General features: G+C 36.6%; 1 protein-coding gene across 2 annotated transcripts in view; it reads right to left on the bottom strand.

Moving 5' to 3' along the window:
• The window catches only part of LOC138697616 (male-specific lethal 1 homolog), a 38,731-nt gene extending 18,764 nt beyond the window's left edge, over window positions 1-19,967 (bottom strand). Inside the window, exons 1-6 of one of the 2 annotated variants that reach the window (XM_069823016.1) lie at window positions 19,472-19,967; window positions 18,396-18,897; window positions 10,784-10,899; window positions 9,023-9,147; window positions 7,818-8,045; window positions 1,296-1,388 (exon numbers count right to left, since the gene is read on the bottom strand). In XM_069823016.1, coding sequence (XP_069679117.1) covers window positions 1,304-1,388; window positions 7,818-8,045; window positions 9,023-9,147; window positions 10,784-10,899; window positions 18,396-18,897; window positions 19,472-19,828 — 1,413 coding nt within the window. In that variant the 5' untranslated portion in view covers window positions 19,829-19,967 and the 3' untranslated portion in view covers window positions 1,296-1,303. Of the gene's footprint in view, window positions 1-23; window positions 1,389-7,817; window positions 8,046-9,022; window positions 9,148-10,783; window positions 10,900-18,395; window positions 18,898-19,471 lie in introns of those variants that run through there. The other variant, XM_069823015.1, reaches the window with a different exon arrangement.
• Window positions 19,968-22,707: the final 2,740 nt, after the last annotated feature.

The raw sequence follows: 22,707 nt of genomic DNA, 5'->3' as shown, positions 1-22,707 counted from the left end.
AATGCAGCTACAGACGATTTTCGTGGTAAATCGGGAATTAACTGTGGTGTAAAATGTAGAAGCTATAAATTTCACAGATCCATAGCCTTAAAACACTGTAAGATGGTATATATTACAGTTAAGACTTATAAGAGGAAAATGGTACCCTGTATTTTGTAAAAATTTCACTACAAGAATATCAACAGCAAACTATTTACCCCTGTAGCATCAATACAAGCCTGAAGAAAAAACCACATAAATTATTCTCTGAAAAGGAAGTAGAATAACAAGATAGTTTATGCCAGCATCATATCACCTTTCTACTTCCTGCAAGATATCTGCATATGTGATTTCATATCTAAATCTGTGAGCACGGATTGCACAGTATACGTGAAATAGATCAATTCTTTGTGTAGGCCTCTACAAAGTGTTTGTTTCTTCTTTTCTCAGTTTTAATTTCATTTTAATAATGTTGCCAGCTATGATCATCATTGTGAAAGATCAGTATATCACAGAAAACATGTAACAATTATAAATTCAACTGGTTCACAGTTCATAAATTTCTGATGTTGAAGACAAATTAATTTAATTAAAGATAACCTGAAAGGTAACTATATGGTCACACCAGAAACCAAGATGGTGAGGTATACAAGAATTTATCAGAGAGGTAATTTAGGTAAACAAATCTGATACATCTAAGAACAACAAACTAATGTGTGTCACATGTCTTGCACACGTCTGCAGAATGAAAAAATTTAATCACAATGAATTCCATATTTTTGCTTGCTTTTCTGTATTTATAACTATTTGTATATCCTATAGATTATAGCAGTACGGTATGTCTTAATTTTGTTCTAAAATGTACTTTTAAAAAACTAATCTATATTTTGTATACAAATTACACACATTAGAGAGTTTAAGAAACTTCTGGAACTTCGTGCTCTCTAAAACTGCCATTGAATATAAGACAGCTCAACAATCACTGGAAATGAATAACGAAATAAATTTCACCATCTTCATCAGCAAGACAAACTCAAGTCTACTATACATAATCTTTCATTATTGCAGGACACTGGAATGGACTGAGGAGTTAAAAACCGTGAGGATATGAATATAAAAATAACAGAAAAGAACATACTGTACCTTCTTGTAAGTCTCATCCATTCTACTTTAACCTCTGATAAATGCTTGTCTTCTCCACTGACAAAAAACCTTACTCTTTTAATTCATATAGAAAATTCTTTTTAAATTTAAATTTGGTCTTTTAATGTTATTTATAGTGAAATAAGAATTGTGAAGTTATGAAATGGGCTTACACATTTTTCTATCTTTTATTTTCTCTTCTCCGTGATGATGACTGGCTTGGGGTTTTACATCTAGCAGATGTCAACCACGGTAACGAGAATTCACTGTAAATATAAAACACATCTTGTCTAAATGAACTTGGCCTGATTTCTGTTGATGCAGTCTACATATAGAAAGTAGAATTCATTTTACTATACTCAGCACATTTCGAATTGGTGGATCAAGGTCATTTAGTCTCTTCCACACTAGTTCTGGACAATTGGCCACAGAAAATTGGTAAATGGGACAATTGGCCACAGAAAATTGGTAATAGGGACAATTCGCCACAGATAGACAATTTGCCACAGATAGACAACTTGCCACAAACAGACAATTTGCCACACCATCCATTATCCAAAAATGGGATCGTAACAATTTATTTAAATGTGAATTAGTGGCAAATATGATAAGTTTCATGTTGTCCTCCGGTTCAAAATACAACAACCACCTTTCTCCTTGTACGGTCTTAGTGTATCTGTCGGCTATAACGTTCAGTTCGTCAATATTCCTTGGTTCAGGTGGTAGGTGCAGCTTCCTGGCACGGCGCACAGTTTTTTTAAATAGTTGGTTTCTTCGGTAGATTCACATTGGCTTCGCTTGCAATACGCTGTAACTAATTTTGAATAATAACAGATGTTGGTTCCCGCCCTTGCCTTCATGTTCTCTACACATTCCTTTGCCTTAATCCTTCCCCAGTCTGCAGAATGATTCTTGTGTTCAGACGGTTCTTTGACGACACTGCTTCCATCTTCTGATAACGTGACTGTTGCATTACACCCACCACGCATGTCACGGCGCCAAACATCTCCATTCTTATTTTCTCTAAGTCTCGTGTACATGTAGCCAAGATATATTAATTTGTCAGAGCCTCTTTCTGATTTTGTGAAGCGAATTTCTTCTGCCATAGTTCCGAATTAGTTTACAGCTTCTGGATTTGTCTTGTGTTACCATAGAAATATATTATAAATTGTTGCGAATTTGAGTATTGCCTTGAATTTTAATGTGTGGCTAATTGGATGCACTTATGCAATATGGAACCAAGTCCAAAATACAGCTTTTGAGCTACAGCTGTTTTAGCAAATCGTTACAAATAAAATTCTACATCAATACTATTACGAAAGTAATGATTGCATTATTAACATTCTGAAATGCTCTTTCAGATCAATGGTGCAGCTCGCATCAGTATTTGACTCACACAGAGTAGAAGGCCAACATTGGAGTTGGTTCCATATTGCTTATTGCAAAAATGGATATTGGCACTTGGTTCCTACTTGTGTGATTCAAGAGAGAGAGAGATGAGGCAACATTCTAGTTCAAGGCGCGCCACTACATCACTGCGGCCAGCTGACAGTGGAAATCACACAGCCTCATTCAAATCCATGTTTAACACTTTATTATTGGAAAACTAAACATCCGAGACACTAATTGTGGGATTACAAATAAAATTTAAAAAAATATATATTCATTAGCATTTGTTCATACATTGACTTATCATTTCAAGGTGAAGCCAAGGGGACCATTGATTCCATCAACATCTTCTTGTCCACACCTGTGGAGTAATGGCTAGCGCGTCTGGCCACGAAACCAGGTGGCCCAGGTTCGATTCCCGATCGGGGCAAGTTTCATTTTATTTTATTTTAGTAGGTTATTTTACGACGCTTTATCAACAGCTGAGGTTATTTAGCGTCTGAATGAGATGAAGGTGATAATGCCGGTGAAATGAGTCCGGGGTCCAACACCGAAAGTTACCCAGCATTTGCTCATATTGGGTTGAGGGAAAACCCCAGAAAAAACCTCAACCAAGTAACTTGCTTCGACCGGGAATCGAACCCGGGCCACCTGGTTTCGCAGCTAGACGCGCTAACCGTTACTCTACAGGTGTGGACTCGGGGCAAGTTACCTGGTTGAGGTTTTTCCGGGGTTTTCCCTCAACCCAATATGAGCAAATGCTGGATAACATTCGGTGTTGCATCCTGGGCTCATTTCACCGGCATAATCACCTTCATCTCATTCAGACGCTAAATAACCTAAGCTGTTAATGAAGCGTCGTAAAATAACCTACTAAAATAAAAATTCATTGGATTTTCTTCTGCAGTGACATATTCGACACCTAAACATCTTCGGTTCTACAAATAATATAACATAATATAATATATCACTCCTATTAGCAAAAAATTGTATTCAAACTCCCATATTTACACAAAACAAACATGGGAACTGACAGCTTGGAGTTGGTTCTAAATTGCAAAACACTGCACTATGGATTCTGTTTTTGGTGGTTGGTTCAGATCTCTCTATAGGGCAGCACGTTACAGATAGGAGTTGGTTCTATTTTGTATAAGAAACTATAGACATTAAGACACATTTTGCAATAGAAATCCAGATATTCATAAAATGGTGGTTGGTTCCATATTGCATAAGTGCATCCAATTGTCTTTGATACGAATTTCAATTATGTGGCGAATTGTCTTTGATACGAATTTCAATTATGTGGTGAGATGTCTCTGTAGCCAATTTTCTGTGACCAGTTGTCCCCAACTCCTTCCACACTTCTTCTAAGTGCTGGTCCTCTTCCCCTCTAACATGCGCGCCACTACATCACTGCGGCCAGCTGACAGTGGAAATCACACAGCCTCATTCAATTCAAGTACTTTTCACTCGTAATCCCGCTGTCTCAGCTGACTTTAGTTGAGGAGAATGGTCCATGAGTGGGGGTAAGCACGTGTGAAAAATGCAGTCCATTGCTTGATCTTCATCCACCAGTTTGAAATGCACTGAGTATACCCATTTTATAGGTTGCAACCATGGATGAATATATAATAGGATGCGAAACTGCAGTCAGCACCATCTGATGGCGAGGGGCTGAAATAAGATGATCAGCCAACATCGTAGGTGGTGAACATTAGAAGTACGTGTTGGGTACATTACCCAGAGTTCTCTATTTATTCGTTCAAGATATTGCTCGTGGAGTCTAGATGGCAGACAGAAACTTGCTAATAAGTGAACATAAAGCAATACATGTGTGTATAAGCAGTGTATGTTAAACAGTGATGTTTATGAACGTTGTAAAAATAGTGTTGTTGAATGTATTGTAAAGTAATAGTAATATAATAAATTGAACTAAGTATTCTTGCAGACTTTTCCATTGTGCTGTACAATAAATACCCAAAGAATACAATCCCAATTATCTAACATTTTTCTTTATTTTTTGTCTCTGTCTGGTTATATTTTAATAGGGTAGTGTAAAATAGATCGTCTCTTGTATCTTCCTGTTGGGTCCGGTAAGAATTTTCAGTAGAAGGTGTGTGAGGAATAAAAATGTAAATGTTTTATTTTAAATTGGGTTAGTTTTGAATATCGATGAGGGTGGGAGGGAATACTTTCTGCACAGTTTAACATTTTCGTCACCAGGTGTGCTGCTAAATGCATGGAGTAATTACTCTTTTTGCTACTTAGTGCACTGCTAGATGTAATAATGCCCCTCCCCCCAACAGGTGGCAGCATGGTCAATTTCTACAACAGCGCCTCTAGTATGTGTTACGGGAAACTCAGTAAGTTTCGCATTCTATTATATATTCATCCATGTTGCAACTATGCAATTCATATCACATGCAAGTAAAACAAGTATTAAGTAAACCATCAAAACAAGACATATGAACGAATTCCAAATGGTACAAGAATGTAGCTATACGAAAAATTACCACAGGTGTGATCATCATTAAGGTTTAACCAAAACCTCAAATTCTTTCTCCCCACTCCCCCAAATATGTTAGTGAAACTGAAATGAACACTCTGTAGGAGAATTCATAATGAAGTTTCGAAGTAAAAGTCACATATTGTATTAAGTCTCTAGAATAAAAACAATAAATTAATGCAACGATTTTCAATTTAAGGACATTTAAGAAAGCTTGATCAAGTTTTTGTGAAGTACTTTGCATAATTTGCTATACAAATTCCCCGTGCTATTATTAAACCTTATTTTCAACATATTTACAATTCAGCTTCAATTGGTACCAAGTTTTGCAAATAATTTACTGGATGCTAATACATTATACTTTTTCGAAACCCTAATGCAAACTCTAAAGGATTCAAAATCCTATTCTATTCTGCAGTTTCTTCTGAGACATATTTTATAGTTAGAATAGTTTGCTATAAAGCAAAAGCTAATAATGTAAAAAATTTAATAACTAGTCCACAAATATCAAACATAGATCTCTGTAAACATAATGCTTCAATTAATCTTCATTCCATAAAAGAAGACTTCACATATCAACAAATACACATGTCTGAAGTCCTTCCTATTGGATGGAGGACAAAGAACCTTTATATAGCACACAGAGGGAGACATTAATTAGATCCCTGTCTGAAAGCACAACTTATTATATATTTTCGAAGTCTTATGAGGTAGCTGCATGTTTCTATGCATTTATATATCGTAAGAAATGCTGCTAGTTTATTTTATTAATATATTTGAATTGTAGAAAAAATAACATATTCAAAATTTCTGAAAGTGAATAAATGACATATTTCATAAAATGAATGCATAGAAATGTTTCTCTGTCTTGTGAATGTAAATGGGAAGAAGCTTAAAAATTGAGATCTCCTAAAAACTTGCGTTTGAAAATATTTCTAAAAAAAAAAATTGAAAAAAATAAATAAAAAATCAAAAGCCAGAAACATTTGCGAATTAAAAATTTGGATTTTGTTAGTCCTTTACATGCTCTCAAAATTTGGTTGAAAAACATTATAAGGAAAAAAGGTTGTCATTTTCAGCAGAGTGTCCCCTTAACTAACAAAACTACAAAATGAATCCGTCATTATTAAAAGGCACTAAGTCACATTTCCATATTATGATAATCGAATAAAACTGTTCTACTAACTTAATAATAATTTTAAAGTTATGTTTCTGTTGTGTTTACGCATCACTCACCATGATAATATTAGAATTGGTTTGATGAGGGTAAAACCAAGTATATGGAGGTATGAATAAATCCCTCAGAAATGGAGTATCTTGAAGTAGGCGGATACAAGTTTGAAAAAGTCACCGAATTTAAGTACCTAGGTTCACTAGTTACCTCAGATAATAATGTGAGTGCAGAAATCCAACACAGACTCCTCACAGCAAACAGATGCTGTTATGGACTCCAAAAACAGTTAAGATAACATGATATTAGTCTCAGCACTAAGAGTAAGTTATATAAAACATTAATAAGACCAGTCTTGCTTTATGGATCTGAAACCTGGGCAGTTGGCAGTGCCGACAATTGCAGTTGAGTATATTTGAGAGAAAGGTTCTGAGGATGATATACGGACCAGTAAATGATGAGGGCAGTTGGAGCAAAAGGTATAACTAAGAATTATACCAACTTTTTAAAGAACCAGATGTTTGCAGAGAAATTAAAACTAGGAGAGTCAGGCAGTTGGGCCATATTTGTAAAAGGATGAAAATGATCCTTGCAAGAAATTGACTCTCACTATACCTTTTGGCACCAGAAAAGTAAGGAGCTCAGCTAAGATGGCTGGATAAAGTTGTTGTAGTTTGTTGTTTTCTAATGCCAGGTGTTTGACAATAAAGACATTTGACCTCTTGCACTCCAATATTTTTCAAAGATATTATCATGGTCAGCCACTGAAGCACAGATTTTGAGGTGTTCCGAATCCATTTCTTGGTTTGAGTTGCACAATGGGCAGTTAGAGGACTGATATATTCTAATTCTATGCAGGTGTTTGGCCAAACAATCATGGCCTGTTGCCAATCTGAAAGCAGCTACAGACGATTTTCGTGGTAAATCGGGAATTAACTGTGGATTATGATGCAGAGAGTTCCATTTTTTCCCTTGAGATTGTGTTATCAAATTTTGTTTGTTGAAGTCTAAGTATGTAGATTTAATAAATCTTTTCACAGAGTAATATGTAGATTTAGTAACAGGTCTGTAAGTAGCAGTGCTGCCCTTCTTTGCTAAAGCATCCGCATTCTCGTTTCCCAAGATTCCACAATGGGATGGTATCCATTGTAATACAATTCTTTTATTGAGTGATATTAATTGAGAGAGCATTTTAGTTATTTCTGCTGTTTGAGATGAAGGTGTGTGTTTAGAGACGATTGATAGAATAGCTGCTTTGGAGTCTGACAATATAACTGCATTCTTAAATTTATTGATGTGGAATAGAAGATTCCTGAGACTTTCACTTATTGCAACGATAAAGTAGAGAAGGATGTAACAGCAGCAGGTGTTAGAGGATGGAAAACAAAGGTGTTAGATCGAAGGAAATGGAGAAGCATTGTTGGGGCGGTCAAGGCTGGAACCCAGCTGTAGAACCAAACCAAAGAAGAAGAAGAAGAAGAAGAAGAAGAAAAAATTGGTTTGTTTCATCCTGTATTAAATCCAGAAAAAAACTTGAGAAAGCCCTCAAAATGTCAATTTCGTCAATAACTAACTTAATGCCTTTTAACAATGACTGGTTGAAATAAACAGTTAATTAATATACTATACCTAGCAGTAAACTTTGTAATTGGGAGGCCAAATGCGGCAACAGGTACACATTCTGAAACTTCCAGAAACTCTGCGTCATCCAATTGAGGCCAGAGAGAACTGAGAGGCTCTTCTCCGTCACTCAGATGACTACTACTACCTCCGGCACTGCCTCTTCTTGCGGATGCCATTTCTCTCTGTTTCAGTCTTTCTACTTGTCGCTGCTCTCGAATACGCTGAACATCCCATCTAGAAGGATGATCAAAATATTCACACACTTGAATTAATAGGTGTCTTTACTTCCTTCCGATTTCATTAAACAATATTATATTATTTCCTGCAGAAATAAACTATCAACATATTAATAGATAAAACAAAAATTATTATTTTATATAGGAAATATCAAGTAGTGTTGAAATTTATTGTAAGCAACAAGTTTATTAAACAGATACAGAGATTTAATTATCTAGAATTTAGAATTAGGCTGAAGAACGCCTTTACAAAATAAATTGTGAGCAATCTAAAGCTAATACATGCATAATATGCAGTTATACAAGTGCAATGCAAAACAAGAACAACCTGGAAAAATATAAGGACTCAGCAGTCACAACATTGGAAGCCAGAATAAAAATTAGGCACATCATCTAATGTCCACGCCTTTGGTTTTTTTTTTATTTTATTGAGTTATTTCACTACGCTGTATCAACATCTAGGTTATTTAGCATCTGAATGAAATGAAGGTGATAATGCCGGTGAAATGAGCCTGGGGCCCAGCACCGAAAGTTACCCAGAATTTGCTTGTATTGGGTTGAGGGCAAACCCCGGAAAAAACCTCAACCAGGTAACTTGCCCAGACCGGGATTCAAACCCGGGCCACCTCGTTTCGCGGTCAGATGCGCTGACCATTACTCCACAGGTGTGGACATCTACACTTTTGGAAAACAACATCCTATGGATATAGGCCAACTGATAACTTGGTCGAAAAATTCCACAAATTTTAAAGCATTCGTGGAACCTTAAACAATCCTTACGAAATTGTGTCAGAAAGCATAAAGTTCTTAAATTTAATAAAGTAAAACGAATCCCTGTTACACTGTATAGATATGAAAAATGGACACTAAAAAAAGCAGGTAAGAGAATGGACACAGTTAGAAATGCAGAGATTAGAGAAAAATAGATTTGTTACTCTTTTTCAAGCTAGCCAACAATTAATCACAAATGCATACCTCTTTCTCCTTCGCTCATCTATTTCCAGCCTCTGATGTCGCTTATTGAATACTTCATCATCCAGATTCTCTGTGCCCTCCATTGTGTAACAACTTGTATATACCCTTATTCTCCAACTGGGGACCTACAATAAAAATTGTTTGATATATCTACAATACTTGCTATAAACATACTTAACTGCACTACCAACGCAATGACAATATTTTACACAATACGAAATTTTTTGTCCTAGTTGCCAGTTACGTAAGTACTGATTACTTTTCCATTGCTGCTATATTTACACCATTAACCCTGCATTACTGTGGTGAGGTTCCTCAAACCCTAGTTCATACATTATACCATTTTCTAACTAAGAGGTCTGCATGGCAAATTGAAGCTCTGTGTACCTTCACATTATTTCTTCTAATCTGCTTTGTCATATGGACTGTTAGTTGAACTTCAATTTTTAAACATTGCAGACACCTTTTTTTCTCCTGGGGTTTCACACACCTCACCACAGTATCGGTGATAGTTTCTTTATTTCTATAATTTAATTTGTTTATAAATTTTTATTATTCTAATGATTTCAATACCTCGTACATGACATACAGAACATTCGTTTACATCGTTTAGGACGATAGGACGGCGTGCAACTGGCACAAAGGCCATGCAACATGCAGCAAACCATCTCCCTCATGCTCGGAATTCCAGTGCAGTCTCTCTAACACAATCAGAAGAATAACACGCAATCTAATGACAACACAACCATTTCTATAGAGGGACTGAACTGGACTGCCAAGTGTGTGGAAGGCAGTTTACCGCATGTTGTATGGTATTCATGCCAGTCGAACGCCGCCCGGTGTACCTATATTATGTAAGTGAACATTTTGTACATCTGCTTTCTTTATGTATCTCTTTCGGAGGAAAATGGTTTCTTTTCCAATACTATAATATTTGTATAAACTATGCACTATATTCATGTCTGTAGATTTACTGGCATGTAAAAGAACTCCTGCTGGATAAAATTCTGGCACACCGGTGAAGCTGATATAACCTCGGCAGATGCGTCGTTAATTAAACCATAAAAATAAAATAATATACCATATTGATTACATATTTGAAGTTTCACTTCAAATCTGAATAATAATGCATTTAAAGAAAAATAAACAGTTTCTTGAATTGTATGTGTTTGTTACAAGTACAGATCACAATATATACATACAAAATGTTTAAATATTTGTGTACCCAAATAACTCTCCTATTCCGCTGGGGTTTGTCAAACTCCACCACTGTAGCAAAGTAAATTTTATTCACCACAGTAACGCAGGGCTAAAAGAAGTATTGGTAAGAGAATGACTATTTGAAAAATTGACGACGTCACGTATCTTGTACCATAATGTAGTTACATGAACCAAATCTCCACACTCATATTAGCCCCTTGTTCTACCATAACACTCAAAAACAAAAATTCCAATACCTACCCAAACAAAAATTTATAAAGGTGCACAAGATAAATAGGACACTCTGTATGCCTAGTAACCTTCAAAATCAAATTACTCTTCATAGAGATAACTTTCAATAAGATATGTGTCTAATTTATAACTTAACTCTACAAAACAGAGAAATGTTAAAGTAGTAAGATTCTCCCTTCATAAATGCTTCCTAGCAAACTGTGCAAGCAGCGAACAGCCATGAAGAAAGAATCATACTATACTCTGACTACATTAAAAAAAAAAAACCAACAAGAAAAACACTTAAGAAGTACATTTTTTTAATCAAACCTCAACATGTCCGCTTAGTTTACACTCTTCAGTGCCCCAAGGTAACTCAGATTCTCCAACAGGTGTATAATACAAAGTGTTGGTAGTCAATACAGAATCCTTCTTTGTTGGCCCGCCTGAAATTAATAAAAGAAGAAACTACAGTTAAGACAACTTATAATTTACTTACAAAAGATGTACACTATTTCAATTTCAATACCAATAACCAAAAATGTATTTAAAAATAGGCTTAAGGACTTTACTAATAGACGGTAGTATATTATACACACTATTTAAAGGGTGTAATTGATATCTTGTTATTTGAAGTGTTCTATCAGTGAGGAAGTGTGTTGTGTCAGTGAAGTCTATTGTGTAAGTGAAGTGTGTTGGTGTCAGTGAAGTGGCTGTGCAAAGTATTTGAACAGTGAAATGGTTAGAAGTGTTAGTGAAATCAGGTAGAATCAGTGCAGTGAGTGAGTTGACAGCGAAATAAGTGTAGTGCCGAAAGGTACCTGTGCAGGTATTAACCTGTCACACTCGTGGGTCTTAGTTCGAACTTAGGGTTAATATACAAATTAGATTTACTTTAAATGTTATTTTAAATGACCATCCTTCATTTATAGTCCCGACGCTGTTATTTCCGGCATGACTCACCTCTTTGCTTACGTCGTAGAAAGTGAAGGCTCTATAAAGTCTAGGTAGGCAGTATCGTTAGCCATTTTTGTTCTTACATTCCCGAGCTACCATACGAGGGATCTATTTGCCACACCGTTAAACATTATCATGTCGTAGCTCCTATGATAATCAATCAAACGCAATGTAATTCAGCAAATAATTGAGCGGCAAATAACGTCTTCGTGTGCTTTCTGCGAACGCCAACGAAAGACCTAAAATGGCGGGTGATTATATTAAGTATTTATCGAGCCTTAAGAAATGAATCAGCAAATCACAAGATTCACACGTTTAAATGTAGCCGACCTGCAACGCGATTGGCTGCCGGAAATTAGAGTGACGGGACTATAATTTAGGATGCTCCTTGTTATTATTGTTTTATTATTATTATTATTACTAATTATTGTTTTTTATTAATTGTGTTTATTATTATTGTCATTATTGAGTGTAATTAGTTACCACTGCCACCGGGTATATACCCATTTGCAGGGTGAATAAATACATACACATACATACATCAATTCATGCCAATAAGATTCAGCTCTCAATTTTCACTCTGATTATATATAATAATTATATTCTCTGTACCAATCACACACCCAAGGTTATTAACTAGTTGACAAACATGCCCACTAAGAAAAAGAGAACAGCTGAATGTCATGAAGAAAAATGGCCAATACTTTTCAATATCAAAATATTATAAATACAAGACATATATCAACGCCAAAGAGATACATGAACCACTATCGCTTGAGAGGGAGCAATGGCAATAAATTGAATTGACGGCATGTGGAAACAAAAACTTATAATGCACGATGTATAAGCAATTCAGATCTGCAATGAAGGAGTGTAATGGAACGGAGAAAAATTCTCTCTGGCGCCGGGATTTGCACCTGGGTTTTCAGCTCTACGTGCTGATGCTTTATCCACTAAGCCACACTTGATACCACCCAGGCGTCGGACAGAATTGTCTCTGATTAACTTCCAACTCTTGGGTTCCCTCTAGTGGCCGCCCTCTGCACTACATCATAGATGTCTATGAACATAGGACCGAAGTCCACACATGTGCTGAGGTGCACTCGTTATGAGTGACTAGTTGGCCGGGATCCGACGGAATGTTCATAGACGTCTATGACGTAGTGCAGAGGGCGGCCACTAGAGGGAACCCAAGAGTTGGAACTTAATCAGAGACAATTCTGTCCAAAGCCGGGGTGGTATCCGGTGTGGCTTAGTGGATAAAGCATCAGCACGTAGAGCTGAAAACCCGGGTTCAAATCCCGGCGCCGGAGAGAATTTTTCTCCGTTCCATTACTCCTTCATAGTATGATGACGCAGAATATCTGCATGGATATATCATATGTACTTCAGTACATTAAAATAATTCAGATCTGGATAACATAACTTTGTTAAAAGATGGACAAAATCTTGGGTTAGGAGAACTGTGTCTCAACATGGAATAACCACATCACCGACACCAAATTCATCCCATTAAAAGATTTGGAAGTCACAATTACATGAATGCTGCTGAAGAATTATACATTAGCACTCACTCTAACAGTAACAATAGCCATCTGCTTAATGAACAATATCCAAATTCAAATAACCCGCTGTTTAAGATTATACAGAATTAACTTCCGATCATCTACTAGTCTTGTCGGGTAAGCATTTTTTAATGTAAAGGTCAGTCGTGCCGCTGCTCTCATGAACTCCAGCCACTCTTTCAACTCTTGTAAGTAACGTTTTATACGATCTTAAATAATACTTTCAAACAATTTTGTTCATACCATCCTTTGCTAATTACAGGGCTTTATCCTGTCACCATTACCCGGCAACACGACCGCCCTATTTGTAGCATCTTTAATCTGATTTTGAAACTGCTACCGCAATACTAGAAGAGATCTTGTCGTCCCCCTCATCATACATGCTTTCTACTATACATCATTTTCTACATACAACTTGATGGCTGCTTTACTCAATTTTATTAACTGTTTTAATTTTATATCCTACTTCTAACATTATTTTAACTAGTTAAGACCAAGTGTTCATTTTGTTAACATGTTTCATTCGACCTGAAGATGCCAATATAATTCGCGAAAACGTTTGTCGTTAAAATATATGTAATGTTAATTTTGTTATAACATAATTTTAATGTATTTCTTACTGTTAAGTATTGACTGAATTACATTCTTCTTTTAATTAATATTGTACTTAACGGACCAATTACTTACTTACTTACAAATGGCTTTTAAGGAACCCGAAGGTTCATTGCCGCCCTCACATAAGCCCGCCATCGTTCCCTATCCTGTACAAGATTAATCCAGTCTCTATCATCATATCCCACCTCCCTCAAATCCATTTTAATATTATCCTCCCAACTACGTCTCGACCTCCCTAAAGGTCTTTTTCCCTCCGGTCTCCCAACTAACACTCTATATGCATTTCTGGATTGGCCCATACGTGCTACATGCCCTGCCCATCTCAAACATCTGGATTTAACGTTCCTAATTATGTCAGGTGAAGAATAAAATGCGTGCAGTTCTGCGTTGTGTAACTTTCTCCATTCTCCTGTAACTTCATCCCGCTTAGCCCCAAATATTTTCCTAAGCACCTTATTCTCAAACACCCTTAACCTATGTTCCTCTCTCAGAGTGAGAGTCCAAGTTTCACAACCATACAGAAGAACCGGTAATATAACTGTTTTATATATAAATTCTAACTTTCAGATTTTTTGACAACAGACTGGATGATAAAAGCTTCTCAACCGAATAATAACAGGAATTTCCCATATTTATTCTGTGTTTAATTTCCTCCCGAGTATAATTTATATTTGTTACTGTTGCTCCAAGATATTTGAATTTTTCCACCTCTTCGAAGGATAAATCTCCAATTTTTATATTTCCATAACGGACTAATATGCCATTGAAATTACATTTGATATGTTTCAATCGAACTGGCTGACTACATTCAAATTACATAATGTAAGGGATAGGCATGTCCTAAGAAACACAAGAGCTGTCCCCCACAACCCTCCCCCCTCCAAGTATCCAACCACAATTTGGAACATGAAGTTACAAACACTTCACGGGCACAAAAAAACTAAATAACACACTAGAAGAGTTCCATAGTAAATTTCAAAAGATGACTGCTGCTCAACACATAAGTATCTGAAGGTTTCTGCACCACATAACAGAAGAACACAATGAGAATAAAATTAAGGTAACCCAAAATCAAACAAGCTATGTAAACATTAAAAATAGAACATATAACTGTGTTCTGCTTAAATGTATAACATTTCATTATTTTATTACTTGAAAAGTATTGTTGATATTTACATTCCGTTTGCTTCTATGGGTAGGGTAACTCAAAATGATTCCTGTGTTTGGATGGCGGGAATGTACATCACATGCATGTATGCGCACACTACGTGGTTCGCGGAAATAGCCAATTAGCGTCAGTAATCATGTGGACTCCACAGCAAAAGGCATCCTGTGTGCTTTCTCTCGCGGAGTTGAAATCTGTTACGCAGGTACAACGTCGATTTCAGTGTCAATATCAACTGTGACCAACTGACAATGTTCCAACATACGTAACAATCATGAAATGGGACAGATGCCTTCGTGAAACTGGGAGTTTGGTTTCAAAGTCGGGCAACCACACCAAGCGTGCTGTTCCAGTGGCTGATGTCGAATTAATCCGTATGTCTTTCCAGTGGAGCCCCTGTAAATCAATCCGATGAGCAAGTAGGGAGCTAAATTCACCTCGTTCAACAGTACACGATGTCGTGCATAAAAGGTTGTGCTTACGGGCATACAAACTTCAGATTCGTCATCAAATCAAACCTGAAGACAAGCCGCGATGGAGGGCATTTGCGGAGACAATTCTGGCAAAAATTGATGGAAATGAGGCATTCCTCGATATGGTTTGTTTCTCCAACGAGGCTACATTCCACACTTCCGGGAAGGTTAACACAATTACAGCATATGGGGGACGGAACATTCCCAGACAGTGGAAGGGTATGAACGAAACTCCCCGAAACTCAATGTCCAGACAGTGACCACAAGAATGTTGGTTAACAGGAACAAGAGAACTGGCGGCACATTCGACTATGCAGAGACCATGGAGAGACACAAACAGATGTTTTGGATTCCTAAGAGGTAGGCCATGTTGCGCCTTTTGTAAAAAAAAAAAACACACACACACACTTTGACTAACATACCCAGAAATGGACTATATGCTTATTGATGGCCTGATTCAATTAACATCATAAAAAATAGTTCGATGATTGTAATTTCTTTTCATTGTCACTATACTGTCATTCTCATCATACTACCAGCACCACGAATAATAATTTTATTTTATTGGGTTATTTTACGATGCTGTATCAACATCTAGGTTATTTAGCGTCTGAATGATATGAAGGTGATAATGCCGGTGAAATGAGTCCAGCACCGAAAGTTACCCAGCATTTGCTCATATTGGGTTGAGAGAAAATCCCAGAAAAAACCTCAACCAGGTAACTTGTCCTGACAGGGATTCGAACCCGGGCCACCTGGTTTCGTGGCCAGACGCGCTGACCGTTACTCCACAGGTGTGGACACGAATAATAATAATATATAATCTGTGGCGCTACAGCCCGTGAAGAGCCTAGACCGACCAGCCAGCTGCTGGCCTCGCGCCCACATGCCAAAGCAGAGGTGGACGATCATCCAACCAGAATGGAGGTATCGTGTGGTTAGCACGATGATCTCCCCAACCGTTATAGCTGGTATTCGCAACTGGATTTCGCTACCTATCGTAGCTCCCCAAGTGTATCAAGATGCTGAGTGGGAACCGGACCCATACACTGGCCGAAATTTCATGAGAAAATTTCTTCCCCCATGAGGACTCGAACCAGCGCGCATTCTGTAACGCGAGTCCTAGGCAGGATGCCTTAGACCGCGACGCCATGGCGCGGGACATAATAATAATAATAATAATAATAATAATAATAATGATAATGACAATAATAGGCCTAATGCTGTAAAATAAACTGTACAAATTAGACTATGGTAGGAAATAATTGGCCAGACATATTTTGTAAGCAAGACAATGTAGGCTTTAACAGAAGTGATACATTCCCTTCATCATTATTATTATTATTATTATTATTATTATTATTATTTCTTTTAAATTCCCGTTGGATGCCATGAAGGCATATAGGCAAGGGTGCCTGCAGGACTCAATCTCAGTGGTAGCAAGATGGTTAGAAAATTAGAGGAAATGGATGGACGAGGAGAGAGAAAATTTAACATGAAAAATAGCCAGTTCCCAAATCTAAATTACCTTGCACACCCATTCATAGCTTAAAGCACTTGCTTTTGTTGAATTTTTTACCGAGGGTTTGAGGAAACATGTATCGAGCACATAGAAGAAAATAAAAAAAAACACAATGCTACCAATGGCTACCCCCTGTGGGCGCCCTTGCATATGGGGCATGGAGTAGAGCTTATTGCTTTTATGAGGCTGTGTGGTGTGGCCTGAACAATTCTCTCATTGTCTTTCACCCCCGGGGACAACCTGGTATTGTTATTATAATATACAAAAATGTATGACAAAATCAATAAATAATGACTTGTTTTTCTAAATTCACATAAGTTATGTGGCATCTCAACCAAGTCGATGTTACATGACTGACAATTCACTTAGGCTATGAGAATTATTTAAAAAACATGAACAGAAAATATCAAAAGATAGAATTAAAAACGTGCATACTCTCACAAACACGAGGAAATATTGGATAGGCAGAACAGTTCAGAAAAGCAATAAATAACTTCTCAGAGAAAATGTCAGTCTCTCTATAAAGTTATACATCGTTACGTAGCAGTAGCCTACTGCAATCAATGACTAAGTTATTACCTGCTGTCATAAATTGAAGTCATATTGAAAACTTACTGAAACATAAATGGTGTTGCTGTCGATTATAATGATGACGATGATACTTGCAACAACACTGTCGTGCAGCTTAGACATATAGGCAATTTCTTTCATAATACAACATAAGAAAGTCTGTTGTATAATCATTCTCCAGCTACAGTATTCCATATTTGTATTATAGTACAGCAATAGATAATCATTTCTCAAAATGCAAGTGAAGTTGCCCTTGTCCCTAGTCAAATCTGTTCGCCCTCCCCACGGCCTGAGAATTCAAATAGTTTCCTTTACTGTATAAGCTTTTAAAATAAGTAATGTCTTCCGCATGTAACAGCACGTCAACATCATCAGACCAACACACCGAGCTCTCCCCTTTCCTCAACACTGCAAATATCTATACATAAAAACACGTACTGTAGGTAGTAGGTAACAATGAAATGCGAGCAGTAACTTCCAAGTACTGGTACTGTATTATGTTAGCTTTGCCTATATATTCACACTGTTTCCACATTCATCCTTATACTGCACCAAATATAAGGAAACTGCATTGCCAACACTTCTGAATAAAAATTGCTTAGGCTAACATAAGTTATTATATTACAATAAGATTGGTTAAGTTTAAGTTTTATATAGAATTGCGTGCTTAAACATTAATCGATTCAGAACAAATTTCCTCACAAGTAACTATTCCATTTTTAGCCAACTTGTGTAACATTTGTCATAAATAATGTGCTTAGATATTTATCCTACCAATAAAATGTACTTTTAAGATTCTTTTAAAAGTAGTCTAGGCCTACTTCTTATTTCATACGAAAAAAATTAAATCATATCACTGTTGGCAATGTTTCTTCCTTCTGAAATGTGCCCAGTATCACTGAATAAAGAAACTTTGTGAAAATATATTAACCGTCGTGTCTAGATTACTAGTAACCTATAACCATATTTCAGAATGTAATACAATTTACACGTTTTAAACGTAAGCCTAATTCTATATGCATTAAAGAATTCACAAATAACACATTCACACAACTTTTAAGGAAAGGAAAATAACCTTTGGTCCTAAGTCTCTTCTGCATTCGTTTATGCTCGCCTGTTTCCTTTGTAACAGAGTTTCTTCCATCGTGTGAAAGCACATCACTGTTTACAGATGTCCAAGAAGCGAGTCGTTTCCGCCTACCATCACTACCACCGGCAGTATTAGTATTTTCTGTATCACCTCTTCTCCTCCTCTTGGCTATTTCCCAAGATGAGCGCGGAGAACCCACAATGTTTTGATTATCTTTAATAGGAGAAGTTTCACTATTGTTCACCACTGCAACATTATGTATGGTACTGTCAATGGTGTCCAAAGGAATTGTAATAGTTTCTGTATCACATTCGATAATAGAAGTTCCTGAAGAACCAATAAGCAAGGATGGACCTCCAGTAGCAAAAGGTGGGGATGCTGTTGGAGGACTAATACAACCCCCAGATGATGGCACAAATATTTCTGACACTTCACGATGCTTTTGTAGAGTTACCCTGCGATCCATTCGCTCCAGCCTTTGTCTGAGCTGTGGAAGATACAAAATAACATAAAAATACAGGCTACTGAACAAGCAATACAAGTAGATGTAATAAAATTCCTATAAGAAATATTATATCACAAAACTTATACAAAGAGAGTTACTTTTTAAAAATTATAGGACTAAATTAATCATAACATGTATTCATAATTGTAACACATAACACAAGCTGACAATATGGAGTAATAAAACATTTGATTGTTTCGTTACAAATAACTACAGTCAGCTGCTCACATGGGAGCCATGATGTAAACAATCTTTGATCAGTAATAATACCTCGAGTTGAAATGAAAATATGAGTATAAATGTACATGCCTAAATTAGTTTTATTATTTTTTCGCTCGACAGATACTACTACATTTATATCAAGCTTCCAATAATTTTATTTTATTAAATTTCACATCAGTCGGTTCCGGTTAAGACGATGCGTGCGCTCCATTGTGACTGTATGTTGCACTATGGCAGAAACACTTTGCGCTGCGTTTATTAGTAAGAACTGCAGTTTCACAGACATAAACAAAATTGTATTGACATTTACCCACTTCAAAAAAATATTACTCACTGTTTCATTTTCCTGACGCAAAGCAGACAGTTGTTTATCTTTTGTCACTAACTGTTCTGATTGCTGCTGTATTAGATCGAGATGAAGAAGCAGTAACTCTTTCAAATGTTTCACTTCAGCACCATCTTTTTGCACAGTTGTTCCTTCTGTTAAACTAGCATACATATGATCAAATTCACAGGAATACGCCAGTACTCCTGTCTTATTATCTTGGGCGTCAAATGGATTTACTTGGACTGGTTTGGCACACGAAATATGATCATGTATTGCAGCTACCATGTTGACGGAAGCGTCTGTCGAGAAATCTACGACACCGCCAGTGTTTTCACCATTTAATATCGGCGAGGCGTTTGACATCTTTATTATTAAGAAGTCCAGATGTCTTGCACCTTTCTGCCACAACAAAGCACGAATTGTAGCCTGTAACACATAAAATTGCACGTAACAAGCTCATCGATTCACCCAAAACACACCATACACCATAACATAATATTGGTATTTCGAATACATGGAAGATAGCAGCACGGTGGATGGTGGTCATGCGTGCCATCTGGTATGAATACTATAAACAAAACTTCGTTTTGAAATTTCACCAATTCTGTTTAATTTACAGTATTTTCACAGTACTTCCACTTAAAAATAGTATAAAAGAATATATACCTACAATATACGTTCTCTTTAATATCATGCATCAAAATTATAGCATAAAAGTACATATTTTTCACAAACAATAATACCGACGTCGGTGTCTCTCTAGACACGGTGGTTCAATCGAAAAGAAAACAACATACTGGAAAAGACTATTATAATAGCATTACAATATGGAGCATTGTATATAAGCCCAAAAAATTATATTAATTTACGAATATCGAAGAAAACAGTTTAATTTTGAGCACCTTGGAATTTTAGGTTCTTGTGCAAAAAGTCGCTTACAAATGGGGAGATGTTAAAATAAATAATTTAATTTTATTAAACCTTGAATTCAGGATTATAAGCATTTCGGAAGAATTTGTATTGTACTTCTAAAAACCATCATGGGTACACAGAGAAAAAATACACTATTCGAATTATTCGTATCTGCCTTAATGAGGCGACGGAGATTTAATACATATTAGAGTCGATATAACTACCGGTACTGTTATTGTTGTGCTTGGATGCTGGAATAAAGGCGAACACGCGTCAAAGAAGTATCACATAGATGTACTGTACGTAAGTACAAAAAAAGATTACAAGTTAGTAAAAAGAATAATTTCAAAGACCTGCCCCAGAGCCGATTTCTGTAACACATGGGTTCTGCTGTAAATTGAACTCTGGACCATAATTCTTAAAAACCGAAGAAAAAACCCAAAAACATAATCAATGATTTCTGGAGAACAGATGTAGTCCAACATATTTATGGTATGCTTAGCTTTATAGGTCCACAAGTACATAAAAGCTCAGGCTGATCAATGTAGTCAGATTTTTCCAGTTGCTTCATTGCCGACAAATACCACTTCTTTGCGTTTCCTAACTACTCAGTATTGGATGCAGGCCCATATTTACCAATGGGCAGACCGGGGCAGTTTCCCCGGGTAGGCAGAATCTAGGGGACGTAATGGCTTGCATTCGCGAATTTCGTTCTTATGAGTGAGGGGAAGGGGAACTTTAAAAACCGTTACTAGTATGCCTACTTAAATTTTTATTATGTAATAAGCTTTCTCCGAGAAAATATCTTGATACAAACAAGCCAAAAGCATATAAATAATATTTTTTGCGGAAATAGCGATTACCAATTCATCTGTGAAAAGAGCGTGGTGACATTTTCACTCTCAAAGCAACGACAAACATGTAGCATTCATTAAAATAAGTCAGTGATGTATTGCATTAGGTACTGTACGCTACAGAAATAGAGACAGTAATGAGTAATGGCATTTAATATTTTCAGAAAATAATGAAAAGGCATTAACAGATTAACAGTTACTGGTCTTGCACTTATAGTTTAATTTAGCACACCCGTTCAAACGACTGTGAACCAAAACGTCCTTACACATTTTTCAAACTACACTGAGCTGTAGTTAACAATGCTCACCTATCGAGCTATGTACATACGTTACGTTTGTTTGCAGTTGCAAATTGTTGTGATGGTAGCCTGGTAGGTTGGTCAGTTGGCGTGTGATTTAGTATATTCGCGACGCTGCTATTCCCGGCGTGACTCCTCCTCTTTGCTTACGTCTAAGGGTACGTACACGTTGGAGCGACGATAAACGATAAAAGAAGCAGCGATGCTATATCAGAGAGAATTGAAGCATGCATTGTCATTGAGGTGTGCATATTGGAGTAACGATAAAAGCGAAGATACACGATAAAAGCGACGAAAAAGAAAAGTACCATTTTCTTCGCTCTTGTCGTTCATATGATCTCTGATTAAGATAATATTAATCTGTATAATTACCGGTGGTTGTCAATATATCCGAATATTAATCGATTTATTATTATTTCGGCATATTAAATTAATTATTGTAGATATTGACAAATTGATCAGTTGTGTATTTATTGGTCATATGTCATGTGATCACAAGAACCAATCACAACACAACGAATTTATACTATCTTTGGGATGAGAAACGGGTTTAATTTTGTACGCATTTAACTTATATTAACCTTGAACTTAGCAGCTGATATTTCCTATATATCTTCTTTCATTAAGTGGATGTATAGAATATCTTCTACTGATAAATCAAAATGTTCGCTTCCCGCGTCCTCGTTGCTTCGATATGAACACTTGATTCTTTGATAATACCAAAGCGTCGCTAGATCGTTTCTTTTATCGTTTATCGTTTATCGTTTATCGTTGCTCCAACGTGTACCTACCCTTAGGAAGTGAAGGCTCTATAAAGTCTAGGTAGGTAGTATCGTTCGCCATTTTTGTTCTTTCGTTGCCGAGCTACCATACGAGGAATCTATTTGCCACACCGTTAAACATTATCATGTCGTAGTTCCTATGATAATAAATCAAACGCACTGTAATTCAGCAAATAATTGAGCGGCAAATAACGTCTTCGTGTGCTTTCTGCGAACGCCAACGAAAGAGCGAAAATGGCGGGCGATTATATTAAGTATTTATCGAGCCTTAAGAAATGAATAACGTCTTCATAAGCGAATCACAAGACGCACACGTTTAAATGTAGCCGACCTGCAACGCGATTGGCTGCCGGAAATTAGAGCGACGGGACTTATAATTATTTAATTGTAAATAA

This window comes from Periplaneta americana, chromosome 4 (genome assembly GCF_040183065.1).
Source record: "Periplaneta americana isolate PAMFEO1 chromosome 4, P.americana_PAMFEO1_priV1, whole genome shotgun sequence".
Taxonomy (NCBI): domain Eukaryota; kingdom Metazoa; phylum Arthropoda; class Insecta; order Blattodea; family Blattidae; genus Periplaneta; species Periplaneta americana.
Note: the sequence above shows the minus strand (reverse complement) of the source record. Positions and strands in the feature narration are given on the sequence as shown.